The sequence below is a fragment of the Carlito syrichta genome, unplaced genomic scaffold, assembly GCF_000164805.1.
Source record: "Carlito syrichta isolate Samal-C Ts95f unplaced genomic scaffold, Tarsius_syrichta-2.0.1 Scaffold313042, whole genome shotgun sequence".
In the NCBI taxonomy this organism is placed as follows: Eukaryota; Metazoa; Chordata; class Mammalia; order Primates; family Tarsiidae; genus Carlito; species Carlito syrichta.
This window is the reverse complement of record NW_007257138.1, coordinates 66818-87452: the sequence shown is the minus strand read 5'-3', so window position 1 is coordinate 87452 and position 20635 is coordinate 66818. Positions and strand designations below refer to the sequence as shown.

Genomic DNA, 20635 nt, shown 5'->3' with positions numbered 1-20635 from the left:
GTCGAGGCTGCGGTGGCCGGCCACTGCACTCCAGTCTGGGCGACAGAGTGAGACTCCAACTCAAAAAAAAAAAAAAAAAAAAAAAAACAAAATTCAGCATTTACTGAGAAGGTACAAGATCTTTATCCTTTAACTTTATTTGGAAATACAAAAACTGATACATATAGTACCAACGGTATATAAATCTTGAGGCAGGATCAAGAACAGGGAGAGTGAAATGAGCTCAACACACCCAGAAAGGAGAGTTAGAGTCAGGTTTGAGAGGTGGGGTCACACTGACATAGACACATAGTAAGAAACAACATGACATAAAGGAAGAGGACAGTCAGTGACTTAGAATTAAATGACGCAGTCACCTGCCAGGCTGTTCCCCAGCTCACCTGTTTCCCTCCCTGTAGCTGCTCCTACCTGACCCACAGAAGTGGACTGCCAACAGCCATGTCTACCCATCATGGTCACCCCTTGCCCAGAGCCCACCCACACAGATTGGTCCAGATTGGGGACCAGACCCCAGCTGACCCAAAGTTCCCTCTTGAGGAATCTGGAAAGAGAAATTAGTCTCTCTCCAATTAGCTGGACCTATGACAAAAAAAATTGTGGGAGCTGCCAACAACCAAATTTTCTGCCATGTGGATAGAAGCAAATGAAAGCAAAGCAGTATTATGTGACACAGTGGTCAATAAAGATTTCATAATCATACTCTGCCATGTCATATAATTGCTCAGTTAATTGGCCTTAAATTAACAATGTAGCTAAAGCAACCAAGGCAGCTACATGATCAGCCCCGGTCATGCTCTGCTTGTCTTGCAGCCACAGGTGTCTTCACCTGCAGACTGGCCCCCGTGAAACCAGAGCAGGTGCCCCGTCAGCAGCCCCAGTTCTCCAGACTGTCTGGAATTAGCCTGTTGCCCATAGACCCAGCTGCCTGGGAGACTGGAGATGAGTTCTGGGCACCCCTGGGCCTCTAGAACAAATGATCTCTGAGCCACGCCTGACCCTCTTGCCACTCCCATGCTGTCTTCCTCACTCCTGCCCTCTTCAGCCCACTCAGAGCCTGATTCTCACTCTTTTACTCTCACATATTGTCACCACACGCCACTTGGACCCGCACCCTCACATAGGATTGAGCCCCGCACACGCCCCACCCCCCAGGCACAGATCTCCTCACTCCCCTCACACGGAAGGCACTGGACAAGCCAGCGAGGATGTAAGGGATGAAAGAAGGAAGGGCCTAGCTCACCGAGGGCCCAGTTGAATGTTGCTCAAGTCCCAGCACGTCCTATATCGTAGCACACAAAGATACAATAAATTTCCTACATGCCACCTTCCCACTCAAAAAATTACTTCCAGAAAATCATCTGTATCAACTACTGTAGGTAGAAGTGAAAGGGGCTAATTTAAAATTTCTGTGCCACACCACAAGACAATGAAAGGCAACTAGGAGCAATTTATAAGAATTAATTGACAGTGAATCTAAGAAAATACTTGGACATTACAGTTTTCAACACAACAAAAACTGGAATAATTTCTAAATTTAATTTAATGATTTTTGAGAGAGAGGAAGGTGAAGAAGATAGGAGGTAAAACAGAGATGCCCCATGAAACTGGGCCACAGAGGAAGTAACTGGAGGCCAGGTCAGTCCTGAGGTCAGTTCTCAAAACAGCATTCCAGTAGATGTCATGGATGAAGGGGATGGGAAGTAGCTAAGGAGGACAACAAAGGGGTGTAACCCAAGTTACCATGGGCAGACTCCTACAGCCTGTGCAAAGGTCTGAGGAGTCGATCTTGGTGCACACTGGACTCTTCTCTCAGCCATGCTGAGCTTTCTCTCACTCCAAGTTGTTCTGCTCCCTGAAGCCACAGGGAAACCAGGAGCCAAGAGCAAGAGCCCAATCCTTTTCACATCTCACCTAGATTACAGAAATAGCCTCCTTCCATATCCAATCATCTTTGCTACACAGTCCTCAGAATGATCTTTCTAGAACCCACATATGATCAACTCACTACCTGACTTCACATGTTCCCACAGCTGCCAGTCAGGTACAGGATAGAGTTTATACTCCTTCACTGAGCCTGTAAGGCCTTCCATCATCTGACCTCTTCATTTTGATTTCCCACTGCTTACCATTCAATCAAAACTCATTCAACTGAGGCACCTACTCTGTGCTAGACACTGTTTTAGGTGGAAGGAATAAAATAATGAGTAAAACAGTCAAAATCCCAATCTCCATGGAGCTCACATTTTAGTGATGGGAGACACACAATAAACAGACCTTTGAATATGCATATGTTAGATACAAACAAGTGCTTGTTCAGCACTTAACCAGAATAAGGATAAAGAGCAATAGGGGCACGGTTTTAGACAGGGTAGTCAGAAAAGGACTCGCTGAGGAGATAATAAATGATCAAAATGGAAATGAAATGAGGGGAGAGTCATGAGAATGGGGAAAGAATGGTCAGAAAGAGGGCCCCCCAAAGCAGAAGCATGCTTGGGTTATTTTGAGGCCCGGCAAGAGGATCAGTGTGGGAAGCGTAGGGGCACTGGAGAAGATGCAGTCAGAGAGGCAGATGGGGGCAGATCGCCATATGGGGCCTAGCGGGCAAAGAAGACTCAACACTCCCTGAACACATGGTTTTCATGCCCCTGTGGTCTAGGGTGCCTTTCCCCACTTTTGTCCATCTGGAAAACTGCTGTGGATCTTTCAAGCTCAGCTTTCTCTGTGAAAGCTTCTGGGAACCCCCAGCCATCTAGAGTTAAGTGCTCCTGCCTTGACTACCTCAGCTCCTTGAACACACTGACCTGTAAAAATCTATTTATGTATCTGTTTCCCACAAGTCAAGGAGGGTATGAATCATCTACAGCTAGCGTGGTGCTTAGCATATATATATGGCAATGGCCAAAACCATTTGTTGAGTTAAACTGCTGTTTGAACTAAAGCATTAGTCATCAAGAGAGGAAAAACAATGTAAACTTAGCCACAAAAAATTTTAAGATGGAAATTATCACACGTACAGGGAAAACTTCAATTGTACCAAAAGATCTAAATATATATGGCATAGTCATAAATAAATTAAAAAAGTATAGCCTCATACTGCAAAAATAATAAAAAGAAGTTGCCCATATGGGGAAAAAGACAGTATGTAGAGAAACAAGACAAGTAGGTTATTATAAACTCAATTACCAGCTAATTTCCACCCACAAGTTGAAAGGGAGTGTCCTCTGATTATAAGAAATCTAGGACATCAGATGGTCCAAGAAAGGTAGGCCATTCTGCCAAAGATAAACTCTTGCTAGAGATAATAAAAATTCCAACATTTATGGAGGGAAGAGGAAAGGGAAGGAAATGTTCTTACCTCTGCATCCAAAGTGGCTGAAGCCACAATCAATCGAAGATCTCCTCGCTTTTTCTGAATCTAAAAAAGGAAGACATTAGAAAACAATGATAACAGTGTAATACTACTAATGGATGAGATAATCTGATATCTCAAATCTACTTCAAAATCATCCAGGGTGTGTATTTTTTTTTCTTTTTGGTCAAGGAGAAGGGGGAACTTACAGATGAAACAAGACTGAACACAAATTAGTAACTGCAAAAGTGGACCAGGTATGGTGGCTCACATCAATAATCCCAGAACTTTGGGAGGCTAAGGCAGAAGGATCGCCTAAGGCCAGGAGGTCAAGGCTGCAGTGAACTATGATCACACCACTGCACTTCAGCCTGGGCAACAAAGCAAGACCCTTTCTCTAAAATAAGAAGAAGAAGATGAAAAAAAAAAAAAGTCACAAGTAAAAGAGAGAGGTCATTATACTATTTTCTCTAATTTTGTAAATGTATAGAATTTTCCAAAACGAAAAGTTAAAAAAAAATTATAGAAGTATAAAGTAGCTTTAAGATCCAATTTTGAATTTACTGAGACTAAAACCTTTTTTTCCTGGCATCTAAGTTTCAGAATAGTCTGAATCTACATGCATACAGCTAAAATATGAAAAAATATTTTTAAAGCAAACAAATAATAAATGATAATACCAAGACAGAAACATGGATAAAGAATACAAATAATAAATGATAATACCAAGACAGAAATATGGATAACGAATATTAACAAGTATTCACAGAAACAGGCATAGGAGAAATGATTGAATAAGCTAGAAAAAAAATATATAATAACAATGAGATTTTCTTTAATCTATCACTTTGGCAAGGATTTACATTTTTAAGGCTAATATTCAATGTTAACAAAGATTCAGTGAAATAGACTCTCTTAAACTGTCCTAAAAAAAAGTAATAACCTCATGAGATAATTTCTCATAAGTATCAAAAAAGTCTAAATCTTTGGCCAAGGTATAAAACAATCATGCAAATAACAATAATAACAAGCACAGACTAAGGCATGTGCGTCTCCAGAGTCCCTTTACACAGTCCCCACTGTACACAGATGCCTGGCTTTGGCGGCCAGGATCCTCTGAAATCCAGCCTCCCTCCCCTCTCCTAGCTGTAAACTTCCTCCCAAAGGGGGCATCTTTTTCTAATTTGCACAGAGGTATCTCATAGTTTAGTTTTGACCCTATACCAGGTACCATTCTAAAGATTTCCCATTATCATACTTAAGCCTCACAACAAGTTATGACATACAACAACCCTGTCCAGTGGAACTCTCTTCAGAGATGAGCAGGTTCTATATTTGTACTGTCCAATGCAAAAGCTACTAGGCACATGTGGCTATCAAGCCCTTGAAATATAGCCAATGTGACTGAGAAAATGAGTTTTTTTTACCTTATTCTATTTTCATTAACTTATATCTAAATAGCCACAAGTGGCCAGTGGCTACCACATAGGAAAGTGTACCAGCACAGATACAGAGATTCATATTTTCTCCATTTTAGAGGTGAGTCAACTCAGCAGAATCAGAATTTTAATCCAGGCCGTTTGACCCAAAGCCCATGTTCTTAATCACCCAGTACTACCACCTCTTTCTAGATTCCTGTGATTGGGAATTTGTCCAAAGAAAACAATCAGAAAATATGGGAAGTGATAGTAAGGGCGACACAAGATTGGCTAGGAATTGTCATTGTTGAAGCCAGATGATGGGTATGTGGGGATCCCTTAGGGCCTTCTCTCTACTCTGGGGTATGTTTGAGACCTTAATAATAAAAAGTTAAAGGAAAGAAATGGAAATGCCACACAGTTCATTACAAAGGTACTCACTGCAACAGTATTCAAAATCTGGAAGCCATATAAATGACTAACAGTAAGGGAATCACTAAATACTTCATGGTAGAGATGTGATTATATAGTCATTAAAAATAGTATCTTCAGCCGGGCTCGGTGGCTCAGTCTGTAATCCCGCATTTTGGGAGGCTGAGGTGAGTGGATTGCCTGAGCCTGAGGGTTCAAGAACACATAGGCAACTTGGCGAGACCTCATCACTACAATAAATCAAAAAAATTAGCCGGGCGTGGTAGCATGCACCTATAGTCCCAGCTATTTGGAAGGCTGAGGTGGAAGGATCGCCAGAGCCCAGCAGGTCGAGGCTGCGGTGGCCGGGAACATGCCACTGCACTCTAGTCTGGGCGACAGAGTGAGACTCCAACTCAAAAAAAAAAAAAAAAAATAGTATCTTCAAAGAATATATAATGACACAGGGAAATGATCATGATGTAATGTAAAGGAAAATATATAAGATACAAATTAGCATATACAATCCAATCCCTCGTATACCAAACAGATGTAAACGCACACACACACACACACACACACGCACAGATACATACAGAAAAGAGAAAACATACCAACAATCTCTCAGAGATTTACTCTGAGTGGGATTACGAATTACTCTAATTTTTTCCTTGGTATTTTGTTGGATTTTCCTAATTGCTACAATTACCTTCTTAATCAGGTAACAAAACAAAACCACAAAAGATAAAAATCTGGCAGTGAAGTCATACCTTTTTTAGCAAGCCAATGGCAATGTCAGTGTACATGGTCCTCTCATGGGCTTCATCCAGCATGATGGCACTAAGAATCAGAGGGAAGTTCTCAGTGAGTCTAAACAAACCACCCCACATAATCTCATCTAGACCACAGAAAAATCGCTGGGTACTCGGTTAATATAACCACCTGATACCAGAAGTAAACTTCAGTCACTCTTCTTTGAAAATGAGGTAATTTTTAAGCTATTAAAAATGGTAACACTGACATGCTGTGATTTTTAAAAAGGTGTACTTATTGCTATACTTAAAGTCTTACCATCCCCATTGAATTCCAATAGGATTTAATATTTGATTTTACATAACAACATAACCTATAACCCCACAGAGCACATAAAGATCAGAACAAGGCCCAACCACCTGAAGACTAAACTGATGAAACAGTCAACAAGGCAGGTAACTACAGCTGTGACACGCGTGTACCAGGGACATCCTTTCTTAAATGCCAGAGCCTGAGGGAGTGGGGGGGGTAGCTTTAATGCTATGAATGTTAGACAAGATATGCAAGGGGGGAGAAAGTGATAAATATATATTTGGATTCTGTATTACATTCAACAAAACACAGGCCAGTAGTTCTCTGCAGTCACCATCAAGCCTAGGGCGTAACAGGCAAGATGAAAAGGATAAGTACTTAAACGATGACAGGGATTTCGAAGTAAGGGGTCATACTACCTAACTTCTGAGAAAAACATCAAGGGTCCCAGCAGCCAAGATCAAGAGAAAAGCTCTGGGGCAGCTGAACACAGATGTGAATCCCAGATGTTGTTACAAACGCTTCTCAATCTATTTGAGGGCTTTGGAAACTTATCACACGAAAAACACATTTACCTATAATTCGTTAACAATGGATCAACCATCATTTCCCTGACCAGCATTCCATCAGTAAGAAACTAAAAAATAAAAACACAAAGTTTTAGAAAGAATTAATTTATATTACATATTAATAATTTTCTTAAGTTCAAGTACAGCTTTGTAAGGTTCAAGTACAACCTCTCCCCCAGCAAGTATACAAGTCAGTTCCCATAAAAGACTGTGAGGAAATGCCCCAAAATTTTCGTTATCAAGTTGTGGAATCGTTCACAAAAGACTTTACACACAGGTTCCTCTGTGGGGACTGCAAATCTTTTAGCAGAATTCCACCTACATTTTTTTTTTTTTAAGTCAGAGTCTCACTCTGTCTCCCAGGCTGGATGTCCACTGCAGCCTCAACCTTCTGGGCTCAAGTGATCCTTCCACCTCAGACTTCCAAGCAGCTGGAACCACAGGCGTGCACCACCACGTCCAGCTAAGGTTTTGATTTATTGTAGAGACAAGGTATCACCCTGGTGCCCAGGCTGGTCTCGAACCCATGGGCTCAGGCAATCCTCCCGCCTCCGCCTCCCAAAGTGCTGGGATTACAGGCATGAGCTATCGCACCTTGCTCCACCTGCATTTATCATATGAACAGCAGCCACGGCCCATTTCCTCTGAGCCTGCACCGCTGGTACTGCTGATGGACACGCAGTGAAGACAAACCTGTATCTAACCAAGGAACACCATGAATCTGAGATAATTGTTCTTCAAATGTCCCAAAGACTACAGACTGTAGCTCTTGAGGTTATTAACCTCAACTTCAACTGATATTATTTAAGGGAATCTAGACTTGGTCATGGTTAAGAATCCAGCTGTCAGATGGTTGAGAGTTCAGATCCTGGTCTACCTCCTATGAGCTGTGTGAACCTTGGGCCAACTACTTACCCCTCCTGAGCCTGATTCCTCATTTGTAAAATGAGGTAATAAAAAATCTACATTACAGTGTTACTGTGAGAAATAAGTGAGATAGTATAGAACTGGTTCCAGAAATTCCCTCATACCAAAATCTGCAGAAGTTGGTCTCTTATATAAATGGCATAGTGTTTGCATATAACCTATACACATCTTCCTATATACTTTAAAACATCTCTAGAATACCTAACATAATGTAAATGCTCTGTAAACAGTCATTATACTGCATTGTTTTTAATTGTATTATTTTTTATTGTTGTATTGCTATTTTTAAAAAAAATATTATCAATTTGAGGTTTGTTGAATCCGTGGACATAGACACCACAGATATGAAGGGTCGACTGCACAAACAAAGGATTTAGTTCAGGACCCAGCACACAGACAGTGTTCAAGGAATGTCCACTAATAATATTTACGACTCATAAATGTTTGTAAAATGCTTCAGAAATATGCAGTAATAGCCTTGCATATTTCTGAAGCATTTTACAAACATTTATGAGTCGTAAATATTTAGCTTGCTTTAGTTCACGTACTAAAGCAAATTCTGTACATGAACAAAGCTAAATATCTCCCTCAAATGCATTTTTACTTTCTCTGTTTTAAGAGCAAAATGCATTTCCATCATATTTTTCTTGGACCTGGTACTAGCTGCCACATACATACACAGAAGTGAAAGTGAGCACTTGCCAACAATGACAAATCACCAGTCAAGAACTTAGCACCTTGAAATTATGATCAAATGAAATACAAAAGGTTTTCATGAAAGACTAAAAAATAACCATGTGCTTATATGATCCACTGAAGATTATTTGAAAACTAGCTTGTTTAAATATATTTGATGGTACAGAAGAATAATCTCTTTACCTAGCAAAATGAATGTCAAAGGTAACAAACAACAGAAATTTGGAAAATAAGGTTCGTATTTTTTATAAGTCACTACACTGTTTATTTAGCTCGTCTGATTATTTTTTATTTTTCTCTGTTGCAAATTGAGAAGTAGCTAAGATTCTCACAACGCTTTTCACCAGAGCATTTCCATCCACTGCTTTATTGCAGTGATTAGACTCTAATTCCATTGTAGTGGTACATAGTAGACACACTGTTGAGCTGATTATACTGATACTAGTGATATCAATTATTTTAATATTAGCAGCTAGGTCAATAATACGCAGAAAATCCATTACTATGTAAAACTGTAAACTAGGAAATGGAACTAGTGAAAATAACATTTATGAATTCTACACTTTGTCAGTTTATACTACTTTGTCCTCCCTGTCTTTAAGTCTTTTACAGGCTTGTTTCTATGTTTTGATAGCTTTTTGAGTCAATGAAAAAAATAATAAAGTATTCTATCACAAATTGGCATACAATCAGGGCAAGTCATTTAACCTCCCCAGTCCTCATCTGTAGGACCAAGGGCTAAACCTTACTTCCAAGTTCCTTTTGGGCTAAGACTCCAAGGTCGCTTTGAAAGAGCTCTATACTTCCCAGCCAACTAAAGTTCCCTGAGGTCCAGGATGACTTCCTACACTTTCTGCATGGCATCAATGTTCTGTACAGCAGCGAGAACTTCAGGTTTTTAACTCCCCCAAATAACCGCTTCCTTATTTCCATTAGGAAACGCAGCTAGAGCACTTCACCTTAATTCGCGTAGCAAGCTGGTCAGTGCAGTCATCAAAGCGAATGCAGTAGCCCACCTCATGGCCCAGCACCGCACCCCTTTCCTCAGCTACTCTCCCTGCAACCTTTGGGAAGAAAGATCATGCTGAAAATAGAGACATAGAAATTACTGCACAGAGCACATACTCTGGAAAATCTAAAGGTAATTTATTTTTAAGCAGTACATGAACACAGTGAAAAATGAAAAGGAGCAGGTTTTAGAGAATAAGCATGATAACTTTTGCAATTTATTAACATATATATCTCACTTCATTCTATAATGGTCTTGGGGCAACTTGTAAGAACATACACACAAAAATGAAATCACATAAAGATGTTACAGACCAAGATCAAAGAAATTACCGATAAAATTCAAAAGATTAAAGCCAATGAGAATATTTTAAAAACAGATATGCCAAAGTTACTTAAGTTGTGCCACAAATTCAGCTCTTAATTTCATGGCCAAAGCAAAAAGAAAAGTAAAAAAAATGACAAGACTGTCCCTGTTCCTAAAGAAAGAGCACACCAACCAACAACAACTTTTTATCTCCATGCTTTAAGATAAAGCCATCCCACTGCAACATGAAGACAGAAAAACAGGAATGATCAAATTCAATACTGAGCCAAGTTCATTTTCTCAATGAAGGCAAAAGTATAACGTTTCTAGAGCAAGATACATGAAACAATTCACCAAAACCACTAAAAGGGTAAATGAAGAAAAGAACTCACGTTTTTGTTTTTTTTAAGGGCAGATGAGTGGATGAGAAAAAGACAAAATAAGTAATATACTATGAAGACCATAAACTAGGGATAGAATTTCACACACCAATATATGACAAATAAAAGGTGAATGTAAGAAAGACAAAAAATCCAACAGCAAGATCCCTACTCCGAGCGGGGTGACTCACATCTGTAATTCGAGGACTTTGAGAGGCGGAGGCAGGATGACTGCTTGAGCCCAGAAGTTTGAGACTAGCCTAGGCAACATAGCAAGACCTCAGTCTCTATAAAATATTCAAAACATGGGCCAGGTGTGATGGTGCACACCTGTAGTCCCAGCTACTTGGGAGACTGAGCCGGAAGGATAGTCTGAGCCCAGGAGGTAGGGACTAGAGTGAGCTGTGATAGTGCCACTGCACTCCAGCCTGGGCAACAGAGTGAGACCCCAACTGAAAAAAGAAAGAAAAGAAAAAGTCTACTCAAAGGTGATTAACTTATTAATAGAAAATATTTGAGATAATAAGCAAGTATTAAAGCTGAAGAGCAATAATGCTTATTATTTAGTTTAACTTAAAAGCAAATAAGACATTTAACATTCACTGTATAAACCACCTAACTGAAGAACCAAAGAGAAACAATATTGATAGGGGTTTCCCAGGGACCTGGCACACCAACCCATGGGGAGGTAGAAATTCAGTCTTGCTCCTTCACATGCAAGGCAACCTCCCCAAACCCATCCCAGTTCCTGAGTCCTAAGCTGGGAAAGTGGCTGGCATAGGAGGTATCCTGAGGCAGAGATTACTGATCCAGCCTTTCCACCTCAGCAGCCCCAGACTCAGGGGCACAGAGATTCCCTGCATTCATCTTCTGAGACAACCACAACCAGGCATTAGCTGCCCAGTGGTGTTTAAGAAACTGAAGGCAGTCGGGCACGGTGGCTCAAGCCTGTAATTCCAGTACTTTGGGAGGCCGAAGCAAGAGGATTGCCTAAGCTCAGGGGTTCGAGACCAGCTTGGGCAACTTGGTGAGGCCTCGTCTTTACAATAAATCAAAAAATAAACCAGGCTTGGTAGCGCGCGCCTGTAGTTACAGCTTTTTGGAAGGTTGAGATGGAAGGATCACTGGAGTTCAGCAGGTCGAGGCTGCAGTGGCTGTGAGCGTGCCACTGCACTCCAGCCTGGGCAACAGAGTGAGACTCAAAAAGAAAAAAAAAAAAAAAAGAAATTGAAGGCAGATGAAGATCAGAAGTGGCTCTGCCTAGGGACTTGAAATTGCAGATCTGGGAGGTCAAAACCAAATCAACCACCCCACAGTTGGTCTACACTGGTTTTCAAAACATCTTTTGAAACCAGAAACTCATCCCACACTGCTCTACCTCTGTGGCTATATTTCTCAATAACCACCAATTCACTAGGACAATTTTTAATTGTTATTGTTTCAATTTCAACACTACATGTCCCTATGCTATAAATCTTGGAAAACTGTGCAAACAGAGAAGGTGTGCATAGAGATACGGGGAACTTATGGGGAAATAGGCTTGTAAGAATGAACATAAATACACGAATCCTCTCCATAAAAATATAATCATTTTATGAGTCTATGAGGCAAAAGCCAAACCTGTTCATTCTTATTACTTTACTATCTGTATACATTTGCTATAAAAAAGTATATAAGTTTCTAAAAAAAACTTATTTACAATCATACAAGGTCATATTCTATTGACTTTTTTAAAATATATTTTTTATTTTTTTCAGTCGGGGTCTCACTCTGTCACCCAGGTTGGAGTGCAGTGGCACAATCACAATTTACTGCAGCCTCGACTTCCTGGGCTCAGGTGATCCTCTCACCTCAGCCTCCTGCACAGCTGAGACTATAGGTGTATGATACTACACCCAGCTAATATTTTAATTTTTTGTAGTGACAAGGTCTCACTATGCCGTCCAGGCTAGTCTCAAGCTCCTGGGCTCAAGCAGTCCTCTCACCTCGGCCTCCCAAAGTGCTAGAATTACAGGCATGAGTCATTGCACCTGGCCTCCATTGACTTTTTAATAGATTTTAATCTCTCTTCCTTTAGTTCTACTCTCAATAACCTTATCAAGTGGACTGGACAAATATCTTTTTGACAGACTAGAAGGAAAAGGAAGTAAAAAAGAAAAAGAAAAGCCAATCATTGAACACCTACTGCTGGCGAGTGCTGTGCTCTATTGACCCTTTCACAAATTGTATCTCATTAAATATACACACAGCCCACAAGGCAGGCAAGACACTCACGTGTTTACAAATGAGGAAACCAAAATAAGACAGGTGTTGGAACCTGTTCTGAATCACAGGTCAAGGATGCCCTGGTCTTGAAGTCAAACCCAGACCACGTGAATCCAAAGAGTATACTCTTTATTCTCACAGAGATTAAGCAATGGCTTATGCAATCTGTTTTTAGGCTCTCAGATTGTTTTCCTATTTTAGTCTGCACACAAAGTACTTTCTGAGATGTAACATTTCAAACCTGACAGCTCTATTAATATTACATGGTTAATTTATATACTTTGTTCCTTCAAGAAAAAGTTTGTGGTTTCATGGAAATTATCCATGGCTACAAATTTAGAGCCATTCAAACTGATTAAGAGCTGGGATTCCAAACCACAAACAAGAAAAATTGCTCCAATTTTTAGGTAACTGAGTCATCTTTCAGTGATATAAAAGTTTAACTCTAGCATTACAAAGTTTCCAAACTCTTACCGCCATTTTCACTTTCACACACACACACACACACACACACACACACACACACACACACACACACACACATCCCTTGTAAAATGTTTATCAATAACCTCTAACTTGAACACCATCAGAAAATGGACTTTGGAAAAAAGGACTATGCAATAATTAAAACTCAACACAGAATAAAAATACCTTGGGGAAACAATTAATTTCTTATCCAGGCAAAGATGGCAAAATAAAGGCATTTTTGCTCCTATACTTCCTGTTCTCTCTTTCCCTCTCTCTTTTTTTAAAGAGACGTGGTCTTACTCTGCTGCTCAGGCTGGAGTCCAGTGGTACAATCACAGCTCACTGCAGCCTCAAATTCCTGGCTCAAGAGATCCTCTCCCTCAGCCTCCTGAGTAGCTAGGCCTACAGGCGTCTCCCACCACACCTGGCTAATTTATTTATTTATTTATTTGCTTATTTATTTTTAAGTGAAGTTCTCATTCTGTTGCCCAGGATGGAGTGCAGTGGCACAATTACAGTTTACCACAATCTCAAATCCTGGACTCAGGCAATCCTTCTGCCTCACCCTCCTGAGTAGCTAGGACTACAGGTGCATGGTACCCACAACCAGCTTATTTTTTTATGTTTTTGTAGAACGAGGTCTCACTATGTTGCCAAGTCTGGTCTCAAACCCCAGCCTCAGTGATCCTCCCATGTCAGCCACCCAAAGTTCTGGGATTACGGTGTGAACTACTGTGGCCAGTTTTTCAAGACCAAATTAAAAACAACAAAAGAATTAAAACATATTATCAACAAAAACTCTATCTTCAATGAAAGAAGAAAAGAGTCACAATCTCAAGCAATAAGTCAGGAAGCACAGCTGCCAGATACTGTGAGGTCTCAACCCAGAAAAAAGGAGGTCCAGACCTCCTTATACCAGCACAGACCGCTGGTCTCCATAATGTAAGTGTCACCCCCTAAAAGGCAGGGCCACCAATCCTTGTATTAGAAATAAAAGAAGTGGCAGTGTGTCCAGGCCAAGGAGTCATAGGAAATATGACAATAGTAGCCCATTTTTATAGCAAAGAATCATGGGGAGAAGATTAGAAGAGGGAAGGCAGGCAGCAAATCCCAACTCAGAGCCTGAAAATTTTCATCCTGAGACATTTGACCTCTCAAATCAAAGAGGATAAGAGCATTGGCAAGAAGTTGTGCATTATCCAGAATACCATACACAGTCTCACAATTCCGCAGCAGCATATTCAAAGATAAGCAGCTATCATATAAGTACCAGCACAAGCCCATTGCATGAAAGGTGACCAAGAATGGAGGAAAAGGACATGAGAAAAAACAATTTAAAAATAAACTTTAAAAGGATTATCCAAAGAAACAGAAGTAGAATTCAGCCAAAGAAATTCAGTTTCAAATAAATCACAAGCTTAAGCTAAAAAGAGCTTAAGCAAAGAGACACGGATTCAAAAGAGAGTCAAGGAGAAACAAGATCTGAAATGAACAAGCCAGACGCCAGTCTGGGGAAGTCTTCCAAATCTCACAGCTTGGACATGAAAGAACCTAGAGGTTTCCCCAAATTTAAGAACAATCCCCAAAATGTACACAATGCTACAAATCACAAATTACAAAACTAAAGAGACTTTTCTACAGTGTCAATAATAAAAAGCAAATGTGAATTAAGCATACAAGAGGAAAGAATAAAATGTTGATCTACTCCTATATAGGAAAAAATAGAAAATCCGTTGTTATGTTAAGAGGTAAATAATGGAATGCAATCAAAAACTGCAGAGAAAAAAGGTTTACAGGAACGTGTCAGGCAGTTAGTTGATAAAAAAAAATACTCCGTTATTTTTCTGGATTTTTTTCATGTTTATGGCATTATCAGTTTTTAAAATTTGTAACATATTATAATTCTCCTCTTATTCTAAATATGCACTTCTTTACCTATTAAAAAAAGAAAAAAAATTCAAAGAAGTAATTGTGAGACTAAGATAGAGAAGTAGAGGAACCAAAATAGAATAAATTTTACTAAAAAAAAATCACAAGCATTGTAGATAGACTTGAAGAAATTCCCCAAAAATCTGGAGAGAAACAGATGATTCCAGAGATGGTGACAAATACTAAATACAGACAAAGGAAATTCAACATATGCTTAATTGATGTTCTCAGAAAAGAGAATAAAATAAATGGAATAGAAAAAATATGCCAAGAAAAGTTCCCTGATATAATGTTAGCTTTGAACCTCAAGATTAAGAGTTTTTTCAAGTTTAAGAAAAAGTGAAACAGAACAATCAACATCAAGACATATCCTGGTGAAGAAGCAATCTTACAAACACTCAAGCAAAAAAGTAAGGCATGAAGGCAGGACTCCAGATTTCTAAACAGTGATCCTCAATTCCAAAAGGCAGTGGAGCAAAATCTACAGTGTGAATGAAGAGTGTAAATGAAGGATTTTATATCAACAGAACACAAGTGAACACTTAAACATGTAAAAATAAGTTACAGAATGATAAAATTAATTAAGCCAGTCAAGAAATAAAGCAAGCAATTCAGAGTTGGCAAAACCCTGGAAAATAATGAGTAATGAGCATTCAATCCATTTAAGCTAAAATCAGGGTTAAGTTACTGTGGGAATTAGGATTAAGAATCTATATGTTATAAATCCTGAAATGAAAATGATAGGACTATATCTACAACAAGTGGAGGGAGCAAAGGTGGAAAGAATAATTTCTCCTCTTTCATAATAGGAAACTATAACATGTAGTTCAAAATATAAGTAATATCCTGAAGTTTTTTGTAGTCTTGTTTCTTACTTTTCAAGTTTTAATAAATTCTCTTGTGATGAACAAACGTTTATCCAAAGTTTAGTAACTACTCCTATTTCACTCAGTTTCTTACTTTATTAAATTCCACAGAAGTAAATATATGATTACAATCCCATTTTTATAAAATTATTTCTATCTAGTCACTCAACCATTCATCTTTATCTTTAAGAGAAGCTTTCAAATGATGTTAACAAACGTTCACAATGGGTTTGCTGGATGGTGAAATTTTGGGTCTAAAAATTTTTTTTGTTTTATTTATATTTCCTCAGCACTTTATTACTTAAAATTTTCACAATGTGCAGGTACCAATTTACAAAAATATTCAAATCACAATTTTTTTAAAACTGCAGAACAAAATTCTTAAGCAGTATCTTCTATTCATTTGGAGCTTTAGGAAAATGAAAAATTAAAGAAGTCAAAAAGTAGAAGATACAGATGGGGCAACCCCCTCGGGTCCCCTCCTACTGTGGGAGCTTTTCTGTCCTCTCGATAAATCTTGCTTTCTCACTTAAAAAAAAAGAAGAAGAAGAAGAAGAAGAAGATGCAGATAGAAACTTTGCAAAACAAAAAGCAACTCACTGTAACAGCAGCCACCCTCCGAGGCTGGGTCACTCCCACCACTCTTCCTTCAGCTGTCCAGCCAGCTTCTGCAAGGTACTACAAACAAAATCACACCTGAGTATCCATGTGACACCACTTTTCCAAAAACAATCTCCTCAAAATGTCCCTGTGTTAAAAATCACTGAGAAAGGAAACAGCACCATTCTTATCCCATTAGGACTTTGGAAATTATTTTACAGATGAAGGATCTGAGGTTTAGAAATGTTAGGTAATTTACTTAAGTTCACATCAAAGCGATAAACAGAAGAATCAAGGCACAAAGCTAGCATTCTACCTCCTCAGTCCTACAAAATCTCCATGTACTACGTACATTATCCATGGATCACTCAAAACAGTGCTAAATCTATAGAACAAATCATTTCATTTATTTTTTTATTTTTATTTTCTTTGAGTTGGAGTCTCACTCTGTCGCCCAGGCTGGAGTGCAGTGGCACACTTACGGCCACCCCAGCGCCAACCCATTGGGCTCCAGCAATCCTTCCGCCTCAGCCTTCAAAGTAGCCAGAACTACAGGCATGTGCTATCACTCCCAGCTAATTTTCTAGTTATTGTAGAGATGAGATCTCGCCAAGTTGTCCAGGTTGGTCTCGAACTCGCAGGATCAGGCAATCCAAGAACAAATAATTTTAAAGCACACACAGTTGACTGCTCAATATAAATATCAACCACAGAACACATTTTTGTCGAATTAAATAAAAACAATTAGATTTCATATATATAAATATATGCCATTAGATTATGTTAATACACACATATAAAATTTTATTAAATGTACTTACCTGATTTATTAATGTATTTATTTGATATATATGTATTCAACTGGTTATATGTACACTTAAAATCCAATATGAATAACAGTGGTTATCAGAGTTAACAAATTTTTCTAAAGTCTAATTGTTTTGCAATGAATATTTATGACTTCCATAATACAAAAAAGGATTTAAAAAGCTACTGCAGGTATCTGCTCATTTGTTCAAAAGAAATAAAGGAAGGATAGATATTATGGAGACTAAAGAAAATGGCTGTCTACAGGGAATGGGTGGGAAACGTGCGGAGAGAAGGGGAAATGGAAACAATAATAGGGATGACGAGGGGGTGGCAATGCTCTAGACAGATATTTGGTGTGGCTCTGACTCTTAGAACCATAAGTCATGTTTCACATTCTCTTCAATACCTGAAAGACAAATAAAACCAACCAGGATGTGGAGGGAAACCAAAAAGAACCACAAACACTAATAAAGGATCCTTTCTTTCTGTATTACAAATCAATAATATAACCACACTGAAAGGGTTATTACTAACCCAAGTAATGATGGAAACTGGTATCCTGACTGGGTGCTGTAAGGCTAAAGACAAAAAAAAAAACTATACATAAATGCTGTTACCTAGTTAGTAAATATTAGTAAATACCCAGACAGGGCTATGGGTTGGCAATTGTGCAACTATTTTAATAAATATTTTAGTATTTTGTAGATAATGAAGACTGAGTTTCTCACTCTTGGAGAAAAGCTATAAATTAAAAGGCTAAAATTAGCCCTGTAGTATCAGATTGGAATCATAAGGACCAGCATAAACTCATGGTGTTTTATGCAGATACAGATAGCTAGATGCTTTTATATGTACAGTCTAATAGTCATGCATCTATTTCCTAAGTCTACTCACTGCGACTCATACAATGACATCTCAGTATCAACAGCATCCTAGCATCCAGATCATGATTTCTAAATACCACTCCCCAATAAAAGGAGCCAGGGATTGTGCTGGGAAATATCAGATAAGCTTGAAACATCTTGTCATACTGGAAAGTGAGGAAGTGGTCCAAGAAAAGATGGAGGCTTTTAGAAAGAAAACAGAAGCCAAAAGGAAGGAGCTCATAACGATCAAAGATGACATTATTTGAGATTGGACTTTAACCTATAAGAAAAAAAAGTATGAATCTATATTAAAATATACATATAACCTAATAAATAAATAAATGAGGGCAAAAGGATTATTCTTCCTGACAGAGGATTCCAGGTAGAGGGAAAGAGGAAAAAAATACAGGTAGAGGGAAAGAGGAAAAAAAAGAAAATCATCACTGCTGGTGACAAGATCTACTGAGGGATGCTAAAATTAATTGGTGAAAGAAGAAAAGCAGAATATTTGCAGTCTGAAAATACTGCCCCCAAGATATACATTCACTAAAAAGGGAAAGACAGCTTCACTGATGAAACCTGGCAGCTTAACCAAGTGACCAAGGTTAATATCACCAGTGTTAAGACACATCAACATCACAAACCTCATGATATCATGCACTAAGAAAGACACAATATCATTTCTGTAGTATTCTTGTCAAAAATGCATAAGCAGCGGCTCACACCTATAATCCCAGCACTTAGGGAGGCCAAGGCAGGAGAATTGCTTGAGCTTAGGAGCTCAAGACCAGCCTAGACAACATAGTGCTGACTTCATCTCTACAAAAAAATTAAAAAATTAGCCAGGCATAGTGGTACACCTGTAATGCCAGCTACTCAGGAGCCTGAAGCAGAAGGATCACCTGAGCCCAGGAAGTGGAGGCTGCGGTGAGCCCATAACTATGCCACAGCACTCCAGACTGGGTAACAGAGTGAGACCCGACTCCCCCCCCCAAAAAAAAAAAAAAAATTAAAAATGCATAAGCTCCTTCTAATCATAAGAAAACATGAAATAAACTCAAATTGAGAGATATTCTATGAAAATAATGCCTATTATTCTTTTAAAGTGTCAAGGTCATGAAAGATGAAGAAAGTCTAAGGAACTTTCACAAACTGGAGGAGACTAGGGAGAAATAACAACTACATGTAATGTAGTCTAAAATCAGTTAAAAATAAAGTTTAAAAATGACTGTAAAAAGCAAATTATTGTAGATAATGTAGATTTTTTTGCTATTAAAAACTATAGCCGGGCTTGGTGGCTCAGTTTGTAATCCCGTGCCTTTGGGAGGCTGTGAGTAGATTGCCTGAGCACGTGGGTTCGAGATCCGCCTGGGCAGCGAGACCTCATCTCTACAAAAAATCAGCCGGGCGTGGTAGCGCATGCCTGTAATTCCAGCTACTTGGAATGCTGAGGCAGAAGGATTGCCGGAGCCCAGCAGGTCGAGGCTGCGGTGGCCGGGAGCGGCCACTGCACTCCAGTCTGGGCGACAGAATGAGACTCCAACTAAAAAAAAAAAAAAAGAAACTATAAAGTTCTCTTATATTAAATACATATACATATACAAAATACCACCCCAATCAACACAAATATAAAAACAAAACTACAAGAATAACAGCTAAGATGCACTGAGCATCTTACTAAGTGCCAAAATCCATGCTGAGGACCTGACATGCACTACCCCAATTAATCCCCGCAACAAATCCTATAAGGAAGGTAGCATCACCATCAATACATAGATGAGGAAACAGAGTTCACATAAGGAAATAGACAAAAAAATGGAATTCAAGCTCAGCAAACCAAAGCCATGACACATAACCAGGACACAATGTACCATCCAAATTCAAACATAGCCAATCTCTGAGCAGCAGTGTTAAATGAAAGAAAAATAATTTCCATAAAAAGAAACAACCTGTCCATGATGCTAGTCACCTCAACACACTATACAATTCAGACTTCTACTGCATACTTATAACACTGAAAGGTAGAATTCTAAAGATACTGAAAAAGTAGACATCATGCTGAGGTCAAGGGGCAGAGGGGTATCATGGAGGAAGCTGAATTCCGTCTCAGTTCTCTATTCTTTTAAAAGATCACCAAAGCTGGTCTTCTAGTTAAAGGACAGAATTAGGAATAACCTCACCAATAACAGTACTAATTAAAACTCTAGTTAAGAAGATGGTTCATTTTTTTTTCAGAGCTCTAGTAAAAAAAAATTACCTAGGGTTCACATGCGGTTCATGGAATTTTAAAACCACCAAGTATGTGGTGCATTAGCATGCTGTACTTTTCCAAGGAAAGGTACCATATAAGTCTAGTATAAACAGTTTGTTGAGAAAAACCTGCTCCATATCCTTGCTATAACCCTCAGTTCTCAGCCTTTCCAACTTTCCTAGGCCATAACTCAAATGCCACTTCATGGTAAGTTGGAAACAGTGACGCTCTCAGAGAAGGGGAACTGAGTGGCTAGGAGAAAAGGGAATAATCCTCCACAGAAGGAGTATAATCCAGTCATTTTAAAACAGTAAAGCTTTGGAGATTAACCTTTCACCATTCATTCCTTTGTTTTTGAATTCTGTACTATGTAAATACATTTCCTATTCAAATAAAAAGTGCCTATAATAATACACAATTCCTTAAAATAATAAAATTCAAATGCACGTG

General features: G+C 38.9%; 1 protein-coding gene across 1 annotated transcript in view; it reads right to left on the bottom strand.

The window, feature by feature from the left end:
* DHX35 (DEAH-box helicase 35) overlaps positions 1-20635 on the bottom strand; it is a gene marked incomplete at its 3' end in the record, with an annotated part of 88265 nt that overhangs the window by 50394 nt on the left and 17236 nt on the right. The window contains exons 4-8 of the mRNA XM_008070126.1: positions 16259-16336; positions 9395-9499; positions 6819-6880; positions 5949-6018; positions 3356-3415 (exon numbers count right to left, since the gene is read on the bottom strand). Of these exons, the coding sequence (XP_008068317.1) occupies positions 3356-3415; positions 5949-6018; positions 6819-6880; positions 9395-9499; positions 16259-16336 (375 nt within the window). The remainder of the gene's footprint in view (positions 1-3355; positions 3416-5948; positions 6019-6818; positions 6881-9394; positions 9500-16258; positions 16337-20635) is intronic.